The sequence below is a fragment of the Chlorocebus sabaeus genome, chromosome 3 (assembly GCF_047675955.1).
Source record: "Chlorocebus sabaeus isolate Y175 chromosome 3, mChlSab1.0.hap1, whole genome shotgun sequence".
In the NCBI taxonomy this organism is placed as follows: domain Eukaryota; kingdom Metazoa; phylum Chordata; class Mammalia; order Primates; family Cercopithecidae; genus Chlorocebus; species Chlorocebus sabaeus.
Window position 1 is genome coordinate 88,322,095 of NC_132906.1, and position 25,929 is coordinate 88,348,023.

The 25,929-nt window shown below is 37.8% G+C and overlaps 1 protein-coding gene and 1 long non-coding RNA gene across 2 annotated transcripts in view; one reads left to right on the forward strand and one right to left on the reverse strand.

The window, feature by feature from the left end:
* Window positions 1–829: 829 nt before the first annotated feature.
* ARGLU1 (arginine and glutamate rich 1) lies at window positions 830–25,650 on the reverse strand. Its single transcript, XM_007960855.2, has 4 exons — window positions 25,070–25,650; window positions 17,056–17,281; window positions 14,678–14,761; window positions 830–1,681 (listed from the first exon to the last, which is right to left on the reverse strand). The coding sequence occupies exons 1-4, from the start codon at window positions 25,414–25,416 to the stop codon at window positions 1,517–1,519; spliced, it is 822 nt and encodes a 273-aa protein (XP_007959046.1). The 5' UTR covers window positions 25,417–25,650; the 3' UTR covers window positions 830–1,516.
* Window positions 25,651–25,760: 110 nt separating this feature from the next.
* The window catches only part of LOC140711428 (uncharacterized), a 137,443-nt gene continuing 137,274 nt past the window's right edge, over window positions 25,761–25,929 (forward strand). The window contains exon 1 of the long non-coding RNA XR_012092613.1: window positions 25,761–25,835. This is a non-coding gene — a long non-coding RNA (uncharacterized lncRNA). The remainder of the gene's footprint in view (window positions 25,836–25,929) is intronic.

The following is a 25,929-nucleotide window of genomic DNA, read 5'->3' on the forward strand; positions in this document are numbered from 1 at the left end:
TTCCTTACCACAATTAGACTCATTGAAGAGCTCAAAACTAAAGCAATAGCATTTTTTCTTAGCATGCACACACAAAATAATCTACCATTTAGTTATCTCATTAACTTAGGTTTTCAAATTTTAAGAATAATCAAACTGTCTCAAAAATATTGGGCAACATTTTCTCTACTTGATGACATGTTTATGCATCTCAGGTAGCATTTCAGATCAACATCCTTTTCTTGAATGTTTTATGCCAGTATACTTAAACATATATAAGAGTAAATGAGGCAGATTCTAGTGTAAAAAATGAAAGCCATCCATAAGATTCCACATGCAAAAACAAAACAAAACAAAACAAAAATCTTCATAAAGTTCGAATGTTTGTCCTAAAAATAAACGTGCAAGTACACTACACAATGAAAATGACTTGACCATCTTAGCCTTTTTTTTGACAGTATAAAGCTAAGTTCTTTCTGATGGCCCACTCTAAAATGATCTCAGATTCCATAATTTAAAAGCAATTTTCTAGCCTTTATTAAGTATAATTTGTGATAATACTTATATCCTAAAACAGAGGCACAGGTTAGAGAATTTAAATCTTCTGGGTGTTGTCAGTCTTTCTTAAAGGTAACACTGATGCCATATGCTCTATCAGCATAAAGTTGATATTTGTAAAAATAGCCATTAAATACTAATTCACAAGTATATTAGATGTACATATGAACCCTATGTTAAAAGCATAAACAAAAGGAAATATAGTTCTAAGACTTCTAAATGGTTGACCATCAAAAAGTGAACCACCCTCTTTAAGACTTAACATAACTTTAAAAAAAATTGCTTCAACATATGAATTTAAGACTTTACTTTATTCAGCAAAATCATTTATTTACACAATGGGGAATGCTGGTTTGAGTTTGTCAATGAAATAAAAACAAACTGAACAGAGACCAATACTGAACTGTATATGTACTTTGTATCAGAGTTGACCAACTGTTTCCTTACCTGTATCAGGAACATCAAGAGCAACAGTATCACAAGGACACTGGTTTAACAATACACCACATAGGTCCAGTAATACCCTGGGAATTTCCCAATGCAATCACCAACTTTTTCTTTTTTTATAAATATATAAAAAAACAAAAAGTCAGCAAAACCAGCATTATGATGTAGCAGAGTATAACTCTGAAGTCAGTGGGGTCAGTAAAAGCCTTATCAGACCATCCATAGTTTTACAATGTGATCTGCTCTTCCTCAGACCACTAATATAGAATCCAAACAGGTGAAAAATATGTCACTCTTTAGAAGACAACAATGATCTGATAAGGATTTGACTTAGTGGAAGGAAAGAGAGAAAAAAAAAAAAAAAAAAAAAAAAGGGAATTGCAGAGCATAGCCCCTATTAGAACAAGCTAAATTTCCAGATTTTACAAATTAAAAAAACGAAAACAAAAACAAAAACAAAAAACCACTTCAACATGAAGCTACCATACAAAGTTTTTCCATTTTTCTTTGTAAAAAGTTCAGAGTTTGCAATTTAATCCTGGGTTTTTAATGAGAAGGACAGTTTTGGCCTGGACTTCCCCTTGCCCAGGATAATTTTTTGTTCTTCTTTTTGTTGACGTTGCCGTTCTTGTTCTAGTTTCATCCTTTCCTCATGAATCTTTCTTTGTTCTTCAACAATTCTCAACTGTTCTTCGGCCTGAAAGTTAAAAGTAAACATTAATTATAGAAATGTATTAAAAATTATGTACCCCCACAATAGGTGTGTCTGTTGTGTATCTACAAAAAAAATTTTAATGCAAATGCAAAAAAAAGGGAGTAAAAACAAGGACTTTCTATGAATTCCATGCCTTCTCAATATTGTACTTATGAGGTGACAACTTACACACAATGGCACATGTCATAAAATCTGACTAAGGTCATAGAGTTTAAGTGGTAGAGAAAAAAGAATTAAAAGAGAACTCTTTATTAATTATATCTACATTTTCTTTCATTTTTAATGAAAACAAATGAACAAATTGTGGAAAAGCACTTATACATTTGGGAAATAGAAATTAATTTCCACAAATCACATGTTGAGATCATGACAGATTTTGTTCTATACCTATTTTGATCTCTAACTTCAGTCTACCAGATTAATAGATTGTTAATTATAAACCAAGGCACCGATTTACTCAAAGAGCAGGTTATCTACCAATTACCATATTTATAGTTAGAAGGACATACATACACACAAAAAAACAAAAACACAGGAAAAAATCTCCACTGGAGCTTTTTGTTTGTGTGGTCAAATCATGCTGAAAAAAAAAAGGGACTATATTATAGTATCAGTAGACAACCAAGAAACACCACAGACCCAATTACCTGAAGAAAAATATTAGAAAACCTTCTGACCTAACTATAAAGTGCTATCGAACTTCAAAGGGACACTGGTATAACTGATTCCACTCCTGCAGTGCCTTCAACTCCTTCCATGTCAAGCGACCTCTTTCCTGCATTCTTCTACAGATTCCCCTATTTACCGAAGTCAGGCCCTTCTCACGCTTCCTAGAGATAGATACCATATACACATCTTCAATTCTCAACCAAGCACAATTTTAATCCCCTCCCCAAGGGGGCATTAGGCAATGCATGGAGATGATTCTGGCTGCCACAACTGGGAATGGCTCCTGGCATCCAGCAGGTAGAAGACTGGGACAATGCTACACATCCTATAATGGAGAAGACAGCTCCCACAACCAAGAATGATCTAGTCAGTGTCAAAGTTGAGAAAGCATGCTCTAACTCTGGAGTTTTTAGTATCAGTTATCATGATTTATCGTTTTTTCCATCTTTCTGTGATCTTAAAACATTCACTGCATCCTTTGAGCTGCCTACCTATACCTCCCATCCAAAGTCAAATTTTAGATCATTGCTTCCATCTCCATTATTCTACTAAAATTATCTTCTGTATGGTCAAAATCTATCAAATTCAGTGACTTTTCTCTTTATTTAAATAAATTATTTTGTTCACTTAATTCCTTTAAAAATGTTCTCTTTAGATACATTCTCTAATGCCACACACTAAGGTTTTCCACACAATCACTTCTTTAGTCTCCAATGATAATATTTTTTTTTTTTTTTAAATAAAGTGTAATGTGACTGGATTATAGGCTTTATGGCAGAGGAAGATGGAAAAGGTAACAGGACTCCGCTATGCAACACAAAATGTTTAAATTTTATCTTAAGTAGCAAAAAGAAAAGGATACAAAACTTTAGACAGCAATGTGGCATAGACTAAAAGACAAGTGTTGGAACAAATCAACAGCAGTCAAGTAGGGTCAGAGATAACAAAGATCAGAATTACAAGCTGTGAGAGAATCTGGCAAGTGACCCAGGTGGAAAATCCAACAGAGAGCTAAAATGTATCTTTAAAACACAGCTCTCTAAAACCATTTTCCTATGCTACGTTTATACCTAGCTACTGGACACACCCACCTGGGAGACCTAGGACTTGCTTCAAAATTCAACACGTTTAAGATTTAAATTCTTCCACTTTATCCTTAAAATAAATCTGCCCTTTACATTTTCTCTTCTGCCACTCAAATTCTATAGCTTTGTTTCATCTCTTCCTTCTTCGGTCAAGTTTATTAATTTTTGTTTTATTTTCTCTGACTAGAGTTTATTTTCATTTCTTTTGCCAGCATGCCAGTTTAGGGCCACATATCTTTTGTGCATCTAAAATGGCGCCCGTTTCCAGTATGTCCTTCAACCCATCCTACACGGTACTGCCAGACTCACCTTTCTAGACCATTGCTCGCTCACTCGTGTCCTCAAATTTCCAACGATATCCACTGTCCGTGGCATACAGCTTAACTTCGTAAAGTATAATGTTTCTCCAAGACTTAAGATTTTCTATAAGCTGGCTCCAGCTTTGTTTCTACTCCTCTTCTAAATTCTCCTTTCTATCTTGTTCCCCTGTCTTTTGCTCATGCCATTCTTTCCTTCTATGGAAATCCTACCTGTACATCAGAATCTATTTCAAATAGCCACTCTCTTCCTTAGGCTGTCACTGATATTACAACACAAAGAATTACCTGCTTCCAGACATCATTAGTGAATTCATATGCCAATCACTTTATCCAGTTTTCATAAATCACCACAAATTTGGGATAAGAGCTTAGTGTGTGCAACTGAATCAAGATGTAATAAGGGTTCTTTGCATGTGTGCGTGTGCCTAAGAAACATTTTATCAATATAATTACTCAGGTTCACTTTCTTCTAAGGTTCTAACTCAACCCTAGAAAAGCATACTAGAGTCCTGGAGAGTGAGGGTACACAAAGCAGAACATCACAACTTTAATCCGTAAGAGAAATCTAATGAACATTACAAATATACCATTTTTTACTCTATAAGACAGAAATTCAAAGTGTGACAACACACTGCTGTGGTTTCAATGTCACCCAAGTTCACTGCTAGAATTAACTGGCATTGTTAACAGTATTAAGATGTGGGACATTTAAGCAGTGATTAGGCCATGAGGGGTTCATCCTCATGAATGGATTAATTCTATTATCACCCGAATGGGGTGTGGGTTGGTTACTGTGGGAATGGGCTCCTGATAAAAACATTAGTCTGGCTACCACTTTTCTCTCGCTCTAGGGCCCTCTCTGTCTAGCTTGCTCGCTATGTGATGCTTTCCACCATAGGAAGACCTCACGGGATGCCTGTGCCATGTTCTTAGGCTTCCCAGCTTCCAGAACCCTGAGCCAAGAATTTTTATAAATTACCCTGTTATAGCAGCAAAAACTGGACCAACACACATATGTTACCATATAAACAGCACTCTGACACTATCAAAATTACATCTTCATAATACTTTATGCCAGCAAGTACATTTTCTGGAATTTACATTATATACTTGTACAGCAATGTGCCAGTTTTACACCCATGCGAAACTGATATATTTACAGGGTTACATATTACAACACGGTTTATAGAAAGAATGGGAAAAAACCCAAATATCCACCAATATGGGGTACATTAGATAAATTACTAAAGATATATAAAGCAGAATATTGTATAGCTGTTAAAAACAAGAAAGAGAGGAAAAAAGGAGGTCCCTATGTTCTGCAATGGAAAAATCTCCAAGTTACACTGTTAAATGAAAAAAATAAGTTCCATGTATACATGCTACCTTTGTGCAATAAAAGGAGAACTAAAATATTATGCATTTGTATCTGCCTGAATATGCGTTTACAGACATTCTGAAAAGATTTTAAAAACTCATAACTGAGTACACCTTTTGGAGATGGGGTTGGGAATGTGGGGATTGGGTTGGGGGGAAGTAAAGGGACTTCACTGTTTCTCTTCCTAAAAAAATAAAATTTGAACCATGTGATCGTTTTGCCTAATAAAAAACAAGATTTTTAAAGTAAAGCAACTTCCTTCAGAGAAAATACTAATTCTGCACTTTAGATTGGGTAAATAATCAAGTTTCTTCATTTAGGTCTACAAATACAGAAGGCAAAAATGTGTATGTATGTACGTACAGAGGAGGTGATTTTCTCTGGGACTACGGCTCAACAATGTTAATCACCAGTGCTAGGCATACAGTGCCTACTAGAAGTATTTAATGTAATTATTTAAAAATGAGGTGAATATACTATCTATACACAAACATTGGTATTTTGTTCTACTATGGCTTTAAACTAAGCATAAATCTTAATTACACTTTGACAAAAACAGAAAAGACTATTCAAACACAAACAAACAGTCCTCTCTCATTTTAATATAGCCTCTCAAGTGATAAAAGCTGGTGTCCTGTTCATCCACCATCTGTAAGCGTGGTATGACCCCATACCTTATTTGCTAGGTTATGTTCCTAAATCCTACCCTCTCTCTGCAGTAACTTTTTCTTTCCTGATGACTTTACTTACCAGAGAATACAACTATTGCTCCTCTTCCTGCTTGTTTCACATTTATGCACAAGAAAGCAGTATTTGCATTGGGGGGGTGGGGATGGATATATTTATACAGATGAATACTACTAAGCAACTCACTCACAAGGATTATGTAGTGGAAAGCTTGGAGGTCAAGGAGAAAGCTAACATCCACAATACCAGAACCATTACACTGGGGCAGACCCTCCTAGTCATTATGCCCATAACCCTGTTCAATATCACAAAGGTGGCTTTCAACCTTGTACCCCAAGCTAAAGAGTGACTGGTGAGAAGAAATACACAAAAATAAAATGTTCCATTATAGTTAAAAGGCCTACTTACCCCTCCCAGTAACCTCTTCCCTATTTATTTTATTTATTTATTTATTTTAGACAGTCTCGCTCTTGTTGCCAACGCTGGAGTGCAACGGCACGATCTCGGCTCACTGCAACCTCTGCCTCCCAGGTTCAAGTGATTCTCCTGCCTCAGCCTCAGGAGTAGCTGGGACTACAGGCACGTGCCACCACGCCCAGCTAATTTGTTTGTATTTTAGTAGAGACGGAGTTTCATCTTGTTAGCCAGGATGATCTAGATCTCCTGACCTCGTGATCCGCCCGCCGTGGACTCCCAAATTGTTAGGATTACAGGCATAAGCCATCGTGCCTGGCCTCTGCCCTACCGTCTTTATCCAGAGAATCTACTGATTTTATAAAGATTACTTTTCTAAGCATTCTCCGTCTTAAACTGTCTATAAATTTAATCAAGGCAGTCCTTAGCAATATTTCCTGTAGCAGAGATATTGAAATCTATTCTCCATTTGAAATATACATAACTTTATAAAATTTTAAAAATCCAAACATATAAATACTTCTTATCAAGAGTGATTATAGAAATGGACGAAAAACAGCACAATTAGAAACTATGCCACTATTCAGAAATGTGATTTCTACATTTTAAACCTTCCAAGATAAATAGCCTGATCCACTCTCCACTCTGCCATTTCTAATTTTAATTCCTTTATTCATCTTCCCTTCCATATAACTTTTTAAATGTATATCCCACTTTAGATAACCAATGAATAAAAATGAAAAAAATATATTTGATACGATTAGTTCTGACACTTAGTAAATTTTTCTAAGGTATTCCATGTACGACGTTAAATAACAGAAGGGTGAAACACAAGGATCCCCTCCATCCCTGTGACAACATATTTATGCCAAACCATCATTATGGGATATCATTAGCTACCATCTAAATTCATATCACCACCTACTCCCTTTACCCCCTTTTATTCTTAATTCCCCTCTTGTGACATTTATAACCTTAAATCGTTCTTGAAACTTCAACCTTAGATAATATCTCCATGGATTCCACGTTACCTGAAGTGAAGACAACTGTTTCAAAAGGAGGAAGTGACTGAGGTTGAGCTTGGTATGCAGTATTATGTACAAAAAGCACTGCCTGAGAGCTCTGGGGAGACCACTGTATAATTTTGCCAAGAAAAATCTGATGCCTTCGGGATTTTCTTTATACTTTCTGTTCTAAAATTTGACAAATAAAGGTATTATCTAGATGTGGCTCTTTTAATGTTCTGTATTCTACATTCTCTCTTTTCACCAGTTCTTCTGTCTTAGTCATTCACTATTTTGTGCACTAAGTATTCCTTAAATGCCTGGGGATACCTGGCATTAGTTTATTAGGAATGATTACATCAGGAGGGTCTTTTCTGGTTCCTACAACAGACTCCCCCCACCCTGCGTCTCCACTTTTTCATACCTCTTCACTCACCAAGTTTATTAGTTCTCCCTTACAGTTTCTAAGAACTGCTACTTTGGTGATTCAAGACCCCATCTTTTGACTGGCCTTCAGTGACTTCGTGTTTTCAGTTTGTGTCCTACAAACCCATCCTTCACAATGTCAATACACTCACTCATGTCCAGAAATTTATTTTTAAAATTCCTGTCTCAAATACATTAACATAAGGTCTTCAACCAGCTTTTTATATTACCAATCATTAAAAAACCTCTCACTCTCCGAAAATCCTTACCTGACTTATCCGAAACTTCATTTCAAATTAAAATGTTTGACATTTACATTTGGTGGCTTATTTTTCCTAAGTATTGTGCCATTTCAACTTATAGAAATGGTCACTCTACAACAAGATACCCTGTTCTTTTTCCAACTGTGTTAATTTCCTGTGGCCACTGTGACAAACTGCAACTGGATGACATATATTATGGAGGCAAGAAGTCCAAAATCAGTATCACTGGAACAAAAATCAAAGTGTTGGCAGGGACACACTTCCACCACAGATTCTAGGGGAGAATACGTTTTTGCCCCTTCCAGCTTCTGGTGGCTGCCAAGGTTTCTTGGTATGTGGACACTTAACTCCAAGGTCAATATCCTCAAATCTCTGTGTTTGTCTTCACATCATCTTTCCTATGAGAGCGGATTCTGTCAGGAGTCTAAACACCTTCCTTCATCGTGTCATGTGTCCTTTTCAGTCCCAGTTGGCAGTTTCTGCTGAAACAACATTCTCAGAAACTTTGGAGGTCCCCTACATGTCACATCATTAAACATGGTTCTCCACAGATATTTCCTGGATAATCTCATCTATTTCTGGCTTTTACTAAGATAGTACGGGAACCTATGAGTTACATGCATAGTTTCTTCAACACAAACAAAAGGTTGTCTAGCAATACCCTTGGCCTTCTTTCCAGAGCCAGTTTTTCTAACAGTGAACATCTTTTGCCATCTGAATAGACTGAGATTTTCCCAACATCAAGTGCTGGTGGTTCTTTCTATACTTATCAGTTCATTCTTCAATTTAGCTCTTCTTGCCACTTTACTATAAACAGGAAGAAACCAGGCTACACCTTCAACACTTCCTTAGAATTCTTCTCAGCTAAATACGAAAAAGTTTTAAGTTCTGCCTCACACACAACTGTAGGGCACAATTCACCCAAGCTTTCTATTACTTATAGAAAGGATCTCTTTCCCTCCAGTTTATAATATGTTCCTAATTTGCTTCTGAGCCCTAACCAGAAACACCTTTAAAATCCGTATTTTTGCCAACAGTCTTTAAAGGCAATGTATGCATTTTCTATCATGTGACTCAAAATTGGAGCCTCTACCCACTGTCCAATTCCAAAACCACTTCCACATTTTTAGGTAACATATTACCACAAACTGAATAGCTCAACATAAATTTATTCTGGAGGCCAGCAGTCTGAAATCAGTATCACTGGGTTGAAAGCAAGGTGTCAGCAGGGTGTCCATTCTCCTTTTGGAGTCTTTAGGGGGGAGTCTGCTCCTTATCTCTTACAGCTTCTGGTGGCTGCCAGATTCCTTGGCTTCAGCCTACATCACTTCAATCTTCAAAGCCAACATTTTCAAATCTCTCTCTTCTGTCTTTACTTAGCTTTCTTCTCCTGTCTGTGCTATATGCTAAAATTTCCCTCTGCCTCTCTAAGAATACATGTGATGGCATTTAAGGCCCACCAGATAATCCAGAATAAACTCCCCATTGCAGATACTTAATCACATCTGCAAAAGCCCCACCCTCCTTGTCATATATGGGCACATTCAAATTCCAGGCATTAGAATATAGACTCTTTTTCATGGAGAGAGGACAGAAGGGAATTTTCAGCCTACTATACAAACTCATTGAAAAGAAATCCCTGCTTACATTTTTCAGAGCCATCTCTCCATTGCAAAGCACACTCTGGTTAATTTTAAACTTATGTATGTGGTACACATTTGATATATAAGCAACTTTAAAACATGGCACTATATTTTCCTCTCTCAAACTGCTGAGATACCAAACTGGTGAAATACAAAGTGGTATGTATATAACACAATGAACTTGGCAACTGAAGAAAACTATTTCATTAGTAAAGAGATCTGTAAATCTAGAATGTATAACTTGCATACACTTTAAAACCCCAAACACCCCCGTCTCCCATCAAAAGTAATTTGTCCTTCCTTTGACCAGTATAGTATGTTACCTACAATTTTATTAAAAACTATCAGTCTATTATCATAGTTTAGGTGCTTACACCAGATTCACTAACCAGGTTGCATGGTTTGTATTTTAACATCTTGACAAGGGTATAGTTTGAGGATTTCTTCCTCCTGCTGACACAACCTTCTGGAACAGTATTTTATTCTATAGCAAAACCTATCCCCAATTTTTAAGTCTGTTTCCCTCTCCAAAAAAGTAAAGTTCATACACATTTCAGAACAGTATCTTGAGACTTTCCAAGGCACATCATAAAAACACCATGGAGAAGACTTCAAAAAAATTTAAGCACTATTTTTAATAAAAGAAAATTAAAATTTTCCATTGTATTACCAACCCTTCAAATACCTAAAGATAGTTATGTGTTGCCAACACTAACTCAAGAACAAAGAACAATCTGAAAAAAAGCCAAATCAAGTCATATTTGGATGCTTTTACTTTGTAAATAAAGTATGTCTGTTGGTTAATACTTTTTTTTTGTCTCTGTTGACAAACCAAATATCTTGGTACACAATGTGGAATTGAAAAAAACAGTAACTAGCCATGGACTAGAGCACTTAACAATGATTTTCATATATGGGTGAGCTCGTGTGGCTAGGCTAACACATTCCTTGTGGCTAGGCTATCACATTCCTTATCAGTCATTACGGGATTCAATCTGTGAACTTTTGTCAAAAGAGGCTACCAACATGGCACAAGTATACATATGTAACAAACCTGCACGTTATCCACATGTACCCTAGAACTTAAAGTATAATAAAAAAAAATTAAAAAAAAAAAATCAAAAGTATGACTTTAATTTCTTTACTATTATTTGTAAGTGATCAAAAAAGTGATATACATTACTTGTAGCGTGTAGAAACTGAAGAAAAGTATAAAGTTACACATAAGACTAACAATTAAGGATAACTATTTTTAGCATTTTGGCTTATTTGTGTGTCTCTTAAAATGTACAAGTATATGTTTCTCAAAATAAAAGGATCATATTGGATATATAAATTTTGTATTTAGCTACCTCCATTCTATTTTGTATTTCCCCTGAATTATCAAATACTTTTTGGCTACAGAAAAATCCATTGTATAATAATAATTAATTAAACAACATGGACACTTCTATTTTAAATAATCTGAGAATATCTTTGTATGTAAATTCATTTGTAAATGACTCTATCTCATGAGATAAATTCTTAGACACAGAATTAAAGTTTTTTAATATTTACTGATTTACTGTTAATTGTCTTCTGAAACCACTATACCCATTTAAATTCTCATGATCATCAGGTAAAGAGGTCTCTGTATCATAACCTTGCCAACACAGGACACTGTGAAAAACAATGGCTTTAGGGGATTTCTATTAAGGAAAAAGAAAAGAGGGGGACATTTCTTTGCGTCTCTACTGAGGTTGAGATACATTTTCAGAAATTTGTTGTAGTTGCTTCTCATCCTACCTGTGCACAAATCTCCTTTTAAATTAGGAAATTAGTCTTTACTGATCTGTAACATCATTGTATTATCTTTTCAGTTAAAATGTTTAAGAAATCTCTTTCCCCACTTTCAGGGTACTTTCATTATCAACTTGTCTTTTCTGTAATCCGCTTGCCACACAAACTTCTTAGCACACATAAGGTTGGATGGCCACTACTTTACTACAGCTACTTCTTCCAGTATCTCAAGTTTCCACGCCCTTGCCTTTGTTTTATTCTACTACCCCAAAGGCCTTTGCCCTGTTTCATTTCCTCATACTCTTGTCCGTCTCCTAATAGAATTTCCATCTATCCATCAGGGCCTAGCTCAAGGGACTACCTCTTCTAGGAAGGTTTCCCAGGCCACCTAGGGCAATTATGTCATTATCTCACACTACCTATACCACTTACCAAATATTTCCATAGTAACAAACTTTTTTTGGAGTCGTCCTTATTTCCAAAATGTGTTAAATTATTTAAAAGCACTTAATGGCTTGTCTACTTTTTCATCAAGTTGCTTTTCTCAATAAAGATTTTAGTAGTTACCTTTGATCATCCTTCATCATTCATCATTTTCTAGAGGCCAGAATGTTTCTAATTCTTCTTGCTTTATATGCTATCAAGTACTTTTAATAGGAGTTTGAATATATTTTACATATTTCCCAACAAACATACACAAAGATTAAAGAATAGTGCTCAAAACTGAGAGGAAAGGGAGGGAATAAGGCAATAAAAGTATAAGTGGGCCTCAATGTGTACCTCCTTGCCATCTTTATACATTTTTTGTCTCCTCCTACACAAAGAATACCCTACTTTTCCTGCCAGCATATGACTACCAATAGAACCAAATAAAAAACTTTTCTTGGCCAGGCGTGGTAGCTCACACCTGTAATCCCAGCGCTTTGGGAGGACGATGCGGGCGGATTACAAGGTCAAGAGTTCGAGACCAGCCTGGCCAACGTACTGAAACCCCGTCTCTACTAAAAACACAAAAAGCAGCTGGGTGTGGTGGCAGGCACCTGTAGTCTCAGCTACTCAGGAGGCTGAGGCAGGAGAACTGCTTGAATCTGGAAAGGGGAGGTTGCAGTGAGCCGAGACTGTGCCACTGCACTCCAGCCTAGGCAACAGAGGGAGACTCTATAAAAAAAAAAAAAAAAAATCTCCAGTACCAATTTACTATGCTTCCAACTTTATTGAACACTGTAAGCAAACATGTTAAATATGTTCTAATTCTTACTCAACTTTCTCAAATCCAAGCCTCTTTTCCCCTAAGATATGTTTTTTACCTGAAGTTTATCACAAGCATGCCATCAGAATAGTGTCACTCTGGGCCAGGAGTGGTGGCTCACACCTGTAATCCCAGCACTTTGGGAGGTGGAGATGGGTGGATCACCAGAGGTTAGGAGTTCAAGACCAGCATGATCAACATGGTAAAACTCCATCCCTACTAAAATAGAAAAATTAGCCGAGCATGGTGGTGGGTGCCTGTAATCTCAGCTATTCAGGAGGCTGAGGCAGGAGAATAGCTTGAACCCAGGAGGTGGAGGCTGCAATGACCTGAGACTGCGCCACCGCACTTCAGCCTGGGCAACAAGAGCGAAACTCTATCTCAAAAACAAAACAAAATGAGAACAGTGTCACTCTGATCAAATCTAAATTTGTGCGATCTGGAAAAGTGCTCATGTTAAGCATGGCCCATAGACCACTTACAATCTACAAACTAATCAATCCCCAACAAGGACAAATCAATATAAGTGTTTTAGAAGTTTTTACAGCAATATGACCTCATGTTTCTAGTAATTCATCTTAATTGTATTTTGCAAAATAGAGGTCTGAGTCAAACTGGGATTAAAAAACAAAAACTGAGCACTTACTACCATTTGAGAAGCATTATGTTATGACTACCAATACTTTTTCCAGTGATCACACACCAAAAGTCATATTTTTATTTTTCATGTGGGCAAACAACAGAGGACTGTAAGAATAATGTAAGGAGGCCAAGCCATCCCTAGCTACCACAGGGTCAGAAGGGATCAAGATCTTGGCAGGGCACACCAAGCTTCCAGGCCACCCACGTAATGAACCCAGCACAGCTATCCAGTCTCTCTAACATGTCCTAAAAGGAGGTCTAGTTCCACCTGCTCAATAATTTTGCTTCAATGATTTAACTATCAACCATATTTTTTCCTCTTTTCTGAAACATCCACAAAAGAGGAAACCAGAGTGTATTTTAACCCTTCAAAGCTCAACCTTCTAACTTCAAATTCAGATTGTACACTTTCCCTCTTCTTCCTAACTGCACTGAGGTTCTCTCCTTACATGGAATCCTGGAATTACTAAAAAAAAAAAAAAAAAAAGTTATCACATATGTATTCATAAGCATGCAGCAATGTAACTTAGAATGACTCATCCATTTCACATTCCTATTGCCTTTTCGACTGTAGCAGATTTTAAGATTTTCTTTGGGAAAGTGGATTATGGCTTTCCAATAGATTCCATTATGGCCTTCACAAATACCAGGTGATATTTATCAAGAATCCATTGTGCCATGCTCACTAAGTTATGTGGAATATTTCTAGTCTTATCTCTTATCCAGAGGACACTATCTTTAAGAAGATGATGCTCTAGAAACAACTGCCCCATATTAACTTTTTACATTCTTATTCATCCCCACTTTCAATGGGATCCACCGTTAACTAATTAGACCCACCTGGATATTTTTCTGTGCATTTATAACCACAAAATTTCTTTATACCATGTAACTGGAGCTTACAATTTGCTTCCCCTCACCCCTATCTTTTCATATTACATAATTACCAAAGAGACTGTATTTCTTGTTAAGATTATAAACTAGGAATAGGAAATTATTCTGGTGCACTTACTATCAAATAAATACTATCTACTCCTGGTAACAAGCCAACTAATACCAAATAAAATGCTGCATATTACAGGTGGTTTAAATATACCCCAAGCTTTTGTTGTTGTTGCTATTAGTTTTTTAGGCATATGAGAAATGTGAACGAGGTTAGGAAAAATAAAACTGGGGATACAGAACAAAACAATTTCGCCAGAAAACTTGTTTTTTAAAATCTCTGCAAATTTTGGAGTTCTGTCCAGATTGGAAGTAAAAATCGCAATTGTTTCTATCCTTGACTCAAAAAGCCTTTAAAGTTAGTCCACAGAACCCCCTCAAAAATAAGTCAAATTATAGAGCACAAAAGTCCACAAAATCTGAAAAAAGGACATAAAGCAAATACAAAACACTTTTCACACAATGCTTTACACTTACCAGTTTGGCTTGTGCTTCTGCAATTTTTCGGTTATTCTCTTCCAGTATTCGCTCTAGCTCCTCACGTTTTGCACGTTCTTCCTCCTAAAGGGGAGGATATGTTAAGATATTAGAAAAACAAAATGTTTATTTTTATTGATAAATATTTACTAATCTTCCTCTGAACTTTTTTGATATGACTTACAGGGTAGCTTTATAGCTACCTTCTGTCTGACAAATGATAAACTGTGCAGTCACTAAAATTGGTTTCTAGCACTAAATTTAAATCATCCCTCCCAGTCCAAACAGCAACCAACTAAACCCTCCCTAATGATAGTTTCCTGGCAATTATTACTAATACTTTAATATCACACAAATCAACAAGGACAACTACAAAACTGGATAGTATTTACCAAATTAAAAAAATAATATATAAAATATAAATAAAGTGAATATTTGTCTCACCAATTATGTATACCTACGTATTCTTTACCTATACTCCTTTAATCAGCATTAAAAGTTGAATATTTACTGTCTTGTCCAGTGTCCTGCAGAGTGTGCTCCTCGGCTGCCATACGCGCCAGCTTCCTCTTTAAAATGATTTGTACTGTTAGCTTGGCAATACCTGCATCAGCAGCTCAACCATTTATAAAGAAACAACATACAAGGAAGGCTGAGCTGAGGAATGCAGATGTTTATGGTAAGAAGGAACAAAAAATGTAATTCATCATTCCTAAGGCAAACAATTAATAAGAAAAATACATTTACTGTTAGTGAAAAATACAAATGGTAATCCATACTTCATGGAACTACGGGCTTCTTCCATGGGGAAAATGGACTTAACATTCAGATGTTGACAATTTCGGAAGGCAGCTTATATTGTCATCTACAATCTGAACTGAAACTCAGAAATCCAGGGGATGCATGATCAGGAAATAAAATTCTTCAACTTATTTTTTCTTGGAGAATTTAATGAGATTTTATAATGCAAACTGTATGAAGACTGCTTGATGGCTTGGGCAGTGTTCAGATCACAGCATACATATTCAAATGATTTTAATATTTGGAAAGACTGTCAGAGAGTTGTGTCCGTGTAAAAAAAAATTGTTAATATGAAACAAAAAAGCAAATGAAGAGAAAAAAATCTTACTATGATTAATAACTCGCTACAAGACAGCACCATTACTCCAAAAAATCTTCATTATTAAAAGCACTGATATAAATAAAAATTTCATACATTCAATTTTATAGTCTGTGAAACCCACTATAAATAAGCATGCATATCTAGTTAAAGACAGGACAAGGGAAAATGCATTTTAAAAGCTAAGCTTACCAGAAAGCAAAGAGATTTAATATGTCAACTTGTCCACAATAATGCCAAGATGAAAAATGACAATGAGTCTTAATTATTTTGAGTCAAATATTTCAGTTCAAGAAAACAACTACAGGATTTCCTACGTCACACACCAACTAGATTCATATTCAGTAGGCAAACTATGGTGATAAGACACTCAGGGCTATAAATTAATTTGCCTTGAGCGTTTCAGTGACTTTCACCAAGTTTTTGGATCCTGGAGTAATCAGTGCAAACAAGCTATAAAGCTTCAGTAGCAAATTACTGTCTCACAGAAAGACATTTTCAACTTCTGCTCCAGCTGCTGATAAAACAAATCATGTGTTTAGCTTGACTCCAGACAAGGACAACCTGTTCCTTCATAACTCTCTAGAGAAAAAAAGGAGTTGTTAGTAGATACTAAAAAAAGTGGATAAATAATCTGGATATTTTTCCTAAAAAGATTCCTTGAAACACATTAGGAAAATGGAGGGCCTTATGATCGGAATGCTAGAATTAGTCCATTGTGCTGAAGCAGGGTTTAGGGGAGGGAGTGAGGGATAAAAGAAGGAAAAAAAGAAGAGTGAGAAAACCTATTTATCAAAGCAGGTGCTATCACTCAATGTTAGGCCCTGCTCTTTTTAATCTGACTGAAGGCAAAAGCCTCTCACAGTCTAGGTAACAGAGTGATAGAATAGAAGAATATACAACCACAGGTGGATTTTTAACCTTTTCCCTTTACCACTCCCTGTCTCCCCACCATCCTCCCAAAAAAGAATGTAAGTCCTGCAGCCATGGCAAAAGTTTCAAACACTTCTCAAATAGCCAGTTCCATTAAATCAAAAAGTATCCTTGAATATGTTTTATGAAAGCTTCCAACTTTTAAGTTATCAGTCAGCACTTCTGAATAGGCTAAAAAATTAACTTTCGCAGCAATGTTAAGTTTAGACGAGAAAGGAATTAGATAGTCTGTATTCCATCTCTTTCTGAACTGAGCAGGAGGCAGAACCCAACACTGAAAGTTTTGCCATGGACTGTCTCTACTTTCCAAACGACCGAGCGTTACCTCTCTAGCTTTTTGTGCTGCAAGCTCAGCTTGTCTCTGTCGCTCGAGTTCTTCGAGCAACTGCTTTTCCATGATGCGTTTGGCTTCCTCCACCCTTCGGAGAACTTCTCGTTCAATTTCATCCTTCCTTTTCTCTAGTTCTTCCTCCACCCTTTTTGCCACCAATTCTTCCACTCTTCGTGCTGTTTCTTCCTCGATGAGTTTTTCTTCTATTTCCTGCTGTCGACTAGCAAACAAAGCGAAAAAAACGAGTTAGATATTTATTTTTAAAACTATAAATTTAAACAAAACTAGTTTTAAGTCTATCAAGCCATTGAGCCTGATATTATTCAGTGATTTTTTCAGAATTTCCACGTCACATTTAAGGAAATGACAGATGCCAAGATGTTAACTAATACAGAAATTCAAATGAATATAAAATCTTTTTTTCCTTTATCATATTCTAAATACAGGAGAACTGGTATATACAAAAAGCCTAATTCATTAGTTTTAATTTAGGAACGATAAATCTGACACAGAAAACTACTTGTTATCGACTTTATAATCAGAGGACAAGTCGTTAAAATATATAGATTTGCTCATTTGCCAATCCCTTCATCTGGGGCTGAGCTACAAAGTAGTAAGCAGAAATTACGCAGCAGGCAACTCAGACTGGCTGAATTTATTTCCCGCTAAGCAAAGAGAGAACAAACACAGACTGAAGAGATTCAGACTGCTGGAGTAATAGTGCGTAGTTTTTACTGAAATTATGACCAACTTAAGTTTTGAACTGAAGTTCTTTAGCTGTATAGTTCCTACTGTCTTTTCTTCCTTTTGCTAATTGATTTTCAATTAAAAGCTCCTCTAGAAATACGGAAGTGGATAAAAATATATTTTTATTACCAGAAAAAGTTCAATAAAGCATGATACTACAGTTTTAATTACTCCAATCCCATTTTGATATTATAAACCAATTTACTCAAAATAAAATGCTGTGCTGAAATTACTGACATTCATCAAGGCACCACTGTGGAAATTCTGTACATTTTATACCAATGATATTCAGTGACAGCCACTGGTCACGTGTCTGGTCCGAACTGAAATTTAGCGTGAAGAAAAAGAATACAAATGATCTCCTATTTTTATTTGATTGTGTGTTAAAAATTATATTTTGCATAAAAATATACACTATAATTTCATCGATTTCTTAATGTGACTACTAAAAATTTTTATATTGCATACATTGTTCACACTATTTCTACTTAATAGAACTCTGAGACAATAATTTGTGCTGAATGAATAAATTCGGAGGCTCTTGCAGTAAATCTAAATCCTCAGAGGCCGATTCACGTTCCAACTTTCTCACAACTCTCAAAATTAAATAAAACCCACAACCTTTATCTTTTGATGACTCAATTGACATACATATATATAAGAGTCATTCAATTTACCTGTTTAGTAAAGACTTTATCATTTCTAAGTGACCTTTAAATACCCCAATCCACTTCAACTTAACTCTATTCTTCAGGATGATTCAATTCTCACCCAAGGGCTCTCATTTTCAACCCCTGTTACTTATTCACAGTGATAACACACTAACACCAATGTGTCTTAAACAATCGGATTCATTTCAGTTTCTACATTTATCCTCTACATTCTTCTGTCAAGGAGACAGTAGGTACTAGAGAAAGTACCTTTAAGGTCCTAGATGTTTGCAACACCCATTCTCAGGACTCTGTTGTTGTTTCTTAAATATTTCCCTTTTCCCTTTCAAAACTAAGTTTTCTTAAAAAAAGGTATGAAAGCCTAAGACTTAACTATGCTCCTTTTCCTTAACTTCCAATTAAATACAGTATTAGAGTGGTTTCAATAAGCCTTTATCTACAGCAGCTCAGTAAGAGAGCAGGTATCTTCCCCAACACCAAAAAAATCAATCACCAAAGGAAACCAGATGGCAACTTCAATAGAAATTAAACCACATTTCAATATAAAATGTTGTTTCTCTACTTCATCCAAAGGGAAAGAGAACTAATCAATGAAATAAGGCTGACAACTGTTGAATCTGGATAATGAGTACACAATAATAATAGTAATCTACTTTTGTGTATATGTAAATTTCTCATAATAAAGTGTGTACACACACACTTTTGCTACTTGGTTCTTCTGAAATTAGTAAATGTAGAGAAGCCTAAGAAGAAACTTAATATTTAAAATTTCAAAGCCAGTACGATGTGACTTGTAACCAGCAATACTAAGTGGATCATAGTACTATTAAAAAAAAGGATAATGTAACAAAGTTCCAATTAAAACTCCACACAAAGTAGAAAGAAGGCCCTAGGAGTAAAAAGTTGCCAACTTAAGAATTTGAGGAAGGTGGAAGAGAACTGATAAATACTCAAGGTTATTTTTGGCAGTCAAGCCATCCCTCAGCAGAAGTGCAGTGGCTAACAGGGCCTCATTTCCATAGCTTTGGCCAGTAAGCAGAAAATGAGCCAAATAAATTTACTTACAGCAAAAGCCAAATCAGAATGTTGTCAGTTCCCTGCTTCTATTTCCATGGATGACATCAAACCAGAGGGCCCATATAACAGGCAGTACAGGCAGGCCGTGGGCTGCTATGCTGCTAAGGAGTCAAAACTAACTACAGCTCAGCGACTTTATAGCCCACAGGGAGGGCGCAAGTGGAAAGTCCCATGCTCAACTGAAACACTGGAGAATGAGAAATGAATGACCTAGTGCAGTTTCTCACAAAGCTGCTTATCTCCCTTTGTTCCTGGAGGAACTGAAAGGCATCCGAACATGAAAACTAAGCTTTGCGACAGGCAGGGTTCTGGGTTCCACAGCAAAACCGTTTGCCTTCAAGTGTTAGCAAGAACATAACTTCGCTGTTTTTCTTGGTAAAATTAAAAATGCTACTTCAGTAACCAGAAAAAAAATTTTAAATCAAATTTTAGAACCAGTGCTGATGGAAAGCTCAATTTTATAGCCTCGCCATACACTGAATTCAGCAAACCAATGAGCACATATACAACTGAATTAAGCATGAGTTCATCTTTACTGACGGCAAATTTATCATCATGATCAATGATATAACCACTATTATGTCTACTCCCATAAAAGGCATTGAACTTTCCTGAGTGGGTCATTAGTGTCTTGCAAAATAGGTATCACCTAACAGCCTATTCACTCCTTAAAACCCTTGCCATAGTTGTCACCCTCATGATGTTCTTTTCTCTAATGTTTTCCTCATGCTTCTCTGCTGAATGTCCATTCTCCTGCCAATAATATACTACACTGATGAAAGCATTAAATCAAGATCTTCCAGGTTTCCAATGGAAATGGTGTAATACTAGGTTCTACTTTATCTGTGCTCTCAGGTATTTTAAAAAGACTAGTCACGATGAACTTTAAAATGTTAACGATTAAAAACAAAACAGTAAGGCTATAGCACCTCATCACTGTTAAGAGTATTACTCCATACAGAGTAACTGACACCATTATTTTAAAACATCTTTAAAATGTAGGAACTCAATCCTAGGGGCTTACTTCTAGGAATCGCTTAATAATTATTAGCAAACAGCATTTACTTATTACTTAATAAGTAACATATAATATTGTGCCGAAAGCTTTATATACCATATAATCATTTAAATCACATAATTATTCCTATGCAATGGGTATGTATCTCATTTTTACTGTGGCAACTAAGAACAAGGAGCTTAAGTTTCTGGACTCACGCACACTGGATGTTGCTGAGCTGTTTCTCTGAACCTACGTAGATGCCAAAGCTAATGATCTCAAGCAAGCACTATACTACTACCCTATATTGGTTTCTGCAGGACAAATGAGAGGCAAAGACAAGCACACAGATTTAACTACGAAAGAAAGAAAAGAAAGAAAGAAAAGAAAGAAAGAAAGGAAGGAAGAAAGGAAGGAAGAAAGGAAGGAAAAAAGAAAGGAAGAAAGGAAGAAAGAAAGAAAGAAAGAAAAGTATAGGCCAGGCACAGTGGTTCACACCTGTAATCCCAGCACTTTGGGAGGCTGAGGGAGAAGGATTCTTTGAGCCCAGGAGTTCAGGATCAGCCTGGGAAACATACTGAAACTCTGTCTCTACAAAAATAATAAATAAATAAATACATATTCTTAACATCAACTAGGTCTTATGCCTTAATGTTCTGTCAGAGCCTTAACCTCCAAAAATATGCGGCTTCATATACTCAATTTTCTCCTAAAAGCTCTTCTTTGCTCTCACAATGAACTGTCCAAGTACTCTAAGAATCACTCATACAGATCCCAGTTCAGTGTAGACACTCTAATTTAGAAGGCTCTTTATCTGTCATCCAGTTGAACACAGAGGATATCGGAACCTAGACATCCCAGGCTAGAGTAAGTTACTATGCCATTAACATTTTCCTGATTTGCTGCAAGTCATTTTCAGTTGTCTATTTTTTCAACAGTTAATACAACATGCATGCAGCATCTCAAAAGAGCATTTAAGAAAATGGTGCTACTGGTGTGGAGGAGGGGTGAGAAGAACCACACTGAATGGCTGGGACACAGGGATGAGAGGAAGATCTTTTGAACTGAATTTTGAACCATATGAATTGCCTATTCAAAATTGATGGCAAAGGTCTTAAAAAATGTAAAGGCCTACCTTTTAAGCATCAAGATTACAACTTGTAAGATCACTTCTTAAATTCATCAGGCTTGGTCTGGCTCCATGTAAGTAAGTTACATTAAATAACATTACTTATTGAGAACTATTATATGCCAAGTATCACCTACTTTAAATATATTATCTCCAATTTTCACAATAAGCAAGAAGTTAGAGGTAGGTGATTTATTCAACAACTCAGAATTGTAAGTGGATAAGGTTTCCAATCTTACCAAAGAATTCCTAATTAGCTAAACCCAGCGGTTGATTCTTATTTTACAGTCTCATTCCATCTAAGTAGACTTCTTGAAAGGGCACCTGACATTATGCATTCTTACCATATTCCTTTCCGCTTCCACCATGGGCTTTTCTCCCTCTTCCCAATTACAAATACAGGCATGTCCTCAGGTTCTTTCAGTCCCTTGAATGAACCGCTCTCCTCTCTCCACACTCTCCGTGGGTCATTCCATATACACTCAAGGTTTCACTGACATTCAGAGAAGCCCCTCTTAGCTAGGCTTCAGTCTCACATGATCAACTCTGGATAAACTCAGTACAATGTATCCAAAACCAGTGCTCACAGTGGAGGCACCATTCTCTTATTCCCTTTCCCTCTCCCATATCCGCTATTCACAAAGTTTCTGACATTTTTACCAGTACCTGCCACACGGTTGTTACTGAAACATTTGGTAGATGAGTTGCAATAGCCACACTATAAACATGAGAATCAACATTCTTTTTCTGAAGTCCCACATTCCATTTAATATACCCTGAATGTTCCTTAAATCTGTCCCTCTTTTCCATTCCGACAACCATCCTCACTACTCCTGTGTAAACTTCTGTACCCACCTCTTACTTTCCATCCTATACAACAATCAAAACAAAAAAGGCACCCTGTCATTTACCTGCTTAAAATCCTTCCTGTTTCTACGATGAAATCCAAGCTCTTTAACATGACATAAAACAACCCTAACATGATTCCCAGCCTCTATTTACCTCTCCAGTCACTCCATGACTTAAATATTTATAGAACTTCGTGTTCTAAGTCAACAGTCACCTGATTATTCCACTTTTGAGACCATTTCCCCTATTTTGGCAGGAGTTGGGGGAGGAGGCTCTTTTCTGTGCTCCACATACATCCTATACCTTGCCTTGTCATTGTCATAGTCTTATCTCCTCCACCCTCACAGGATACTTCCTTTACACAGTTTATATTACTGTCACTAAATTTACTACACTGTATTATTGCCTATTTAATGATCTGTCTTTGAGCTAGATCAAGCTCTTGGAGAAGGGCCAATCATTTTTATATTAACAGCACTTAGCACAGTGCCTGGCACTTATTAAATGCTCAATAAACATCAGTAAAATGAATAAACTAACCAACAGGATATGTAGACTGAAAACTATTTCCTTCCATTCCCAAAGCTCCAATACTTAAGTCTTTCCACTGTTTCTTTTGCATTGCTTCCAAGGCATTAGAATATATTAAGTAACGCGTATTGCACGGCACCCAGGAATTTAGGGTACAGGTGGCTGCTGGCCCTGGCCCCTTCTCCCTCCTAAATACTATTGGCAGTTTGTGTCTTCTCTCAAACCAGAGAACCAGACAGCCTCTATTTGCCATATTTCATTCCTGAATTTCTTCTCTGCTATCCATGTGAAGCCTGCTAAATGCTTCTATTTATTCTTTGCATACCAAGTTTCTTTTCATTTTTCCTACAAATCTTAGCTTTCTAATGAAAGGCAAGTCATTCCTCTACGGGGGACTCCTTTGTTTTCACATGAAGAAATTATCTCAGCAATGTCTTAGGTAACTTTTTATACATCCATCTATTGATAGCTATTTGAGAACTTTACAGCTAAGGGCCTTGTTGCAGACCCAAAAGTTGGATTCTACAAAATCAAGGTTTAATCTGAAATAATTACTTTACCTTTGTTTTCATATATATCACTGACAGTTCTAAGTACAGGAAAAATGAGTGTTGCATGTGTTTTAAAGGAATGTTGGAAGCAAAACAGCTCCAGGTACAGCTTCCTCTGTAGTATTAGTGCTCCAGTCCTACCTTTTAGTAATTTTATTTTAGAAACAAGCTGTATGTGTGCTGGAAAATCTACCTAACACAAACGCAACTACAGAAAACTACAAACCCTACGGACAATTCAGTACACATAAACTCGCCTCGAGAAAATCACAAATTCAGTAACGTTCTTGCTTCATGAGCACTTTCTAAATATTCACTGAAGAACTGACCAAACTGACTAAGTATGGCTGGTTAAATACGCAGTTAGTAGGACTGTTCAAATCTACTTTTCAATGTGGTTTTTGGGAACTGAATACCCAGAGCATCAAAGTATGACGATCTTAAAGCAAAACACACAACAAATCCCTAAACTTTAAAACCCAAAAGTTCCTGTAGTTTGGGATTATTTATCCACATCTACTTTCACAGCCAGAAATACTTGAGAGCTGACATTTTTGGAAACACATTGTAACTCTAGTTTTCACTACTCTTCAGGTGAGCAACGCCAAAACGAAAGCAACTATTCCAGTGTTTTCTGAAGAAGCACAGTGCAAGGGGAACAACAAAACTCCACGTGTTTGCTAGAGAAATAGAAAGCAAGTTTAAAAAAGGGTACGCTTTGGGATGGTGATTACACAGGTGAATTCAAATGCCAAAAAAACTCATCGCAGTGTACACTTCTGGTCTGTGCTTTTTTTTTTTTTTTTTTTTTTTTTTTTTTTTTTAACATCTCAAGAAAGGGGTAAGCGTGTAGGCTCAAGGGGAAAAATGCAATCCAGACACCTTAACAATAGGAATACACTAAAGTGAAAATGCATTTTTCTGGCGGACCACCTGAAGTGTATGATTCTCGGGAGTACTTAAGTTCTGTCCCAAATTTGAGCTTCAATAGAAGAATGCTTCTGGCCAGCTGTGATTCGCATCTCAAAGGTTAATTCCCATCTGTCTTCTTCTCAAGCCGACCAGCAAACGCTCACCACCCTCCACATCTGCAGGCCAGCTCTCTCCCGGCCTCACGAGCCGACTCAGCTCTCCGACCACACTCCGAACTCCACCCCTACTTCCGGGACACCACTCCTCTCACGCGCCAAAATCGCCTTCTCCTATTTAAGCCCTCTCTGCTCAAGCCCTCGAATTTTCCTTCCCTGACAACTCCTGGGTCTGTTCCACCCCAGCCCTTCCAAAAGCCAAGCCTGCCAGCCCCGCCGCCGCCTCTCCGGCCCGTTCCCGCGCCCGGTCCCCAGCCCCGTTCGGTCTCCGCCATTCTCCCAGCCCGCGCCGTCCCGCCCCGGCCCCACGCCCTCGCCCAGCGCCCCGTTCTCCGCACGCCCCGGTCCATCCCTCCGCGGACACTCACATTTTTCGCTGCCGCTCGAACTCCGCTTTCTTCTCCTCCTCCTCTCGCTTCTGCTTCTCGTCCAGGCTGCTGCGCTTGCTCACCGTGCGCCCGAAGATGTCGATGCGGTCGGGCGGGGACGAGGCGCGCTCCCGGTCCCGCTCGCGCCGGGACACGGCCGTGTTGGTGGAGCGCGAGCGGGACCGCGACTCCCGCCGCCGGTTCCGTTTACTTTCCCGAGATTTGGAACGCTTCCGCACGCGCTCCTTATCCCTGGATCGCGACCGGGACCGGCTGCGCTTCTTGTTATGCTTGCTGCTCTTAGTGTGCTTGGAGCGGGACGAGCTCCGGCTCCGAGACCGGCCCATCCTTCCGGGCGACGCTCTAACCGCTGGCCTCAGGCCCCTCACGCGGCCAGTTCCCCTCGCCTCCGCCTTCGGACGCGGGCTGGCGGTCCTACCGAGGCCGGAGGAAAGAAAGGTGTCCGCCAACGGACTTTCTGCCTTTTCCCGACGTCTATCGCTGCCAGGAAGGCCACCTCCACCGAGAAAGCCACAGCGCAAGGCGCCCCTAAGATGGCAGCTGCGGCTGCACCGGCCGCCCTTCCCACAATGCCCTGCGCGGAACGTGCCGAAGCGTGGGCCCCGCCTCCTGACGATTTTTACCGACGGCAGGCGAGCGCTTCCGAGCGGACTCGTTTTTTTCCGTCAGTCTTGGCGGAAGCCTGAGACGCAGTAGGTGGAGGCTCTACCTTTCGCCTTGGCGTCCTCCGTTTTTTTCCTTCCTGGTAAGGTGCCAACGCCATGTTGAATGAATTAAGCACGTTTTAGTGCGATTTAAGTCCTGCCTCGCAGAAATTGATTGATTGCATTATCTTCTAG

Coding starts and splice junctions, on each gene's coding strand:
- ARGLU1 (XM_007960855.2), bottom strand. CDS start 25,416: ATGGGCCGGTCTCGGAGCCGGAGCTCGTCCCGCTCCAAGCACACTAAG. Junction 17,282..25,069: donor TTCGAGCGGCAGCGAAAAAT/GTGAGTGTCCGC, acceptor TTTGTTTGCTAG/TCGACAGCAGGAAATAGAAG. Junction 1,682..14,677: donor CAGAAGCACAAGCCAAACTG/GTAAGTGTAAAG, acceptor TTTAACTTTCAG/GCCGAAGAACAGTTGAGAAT.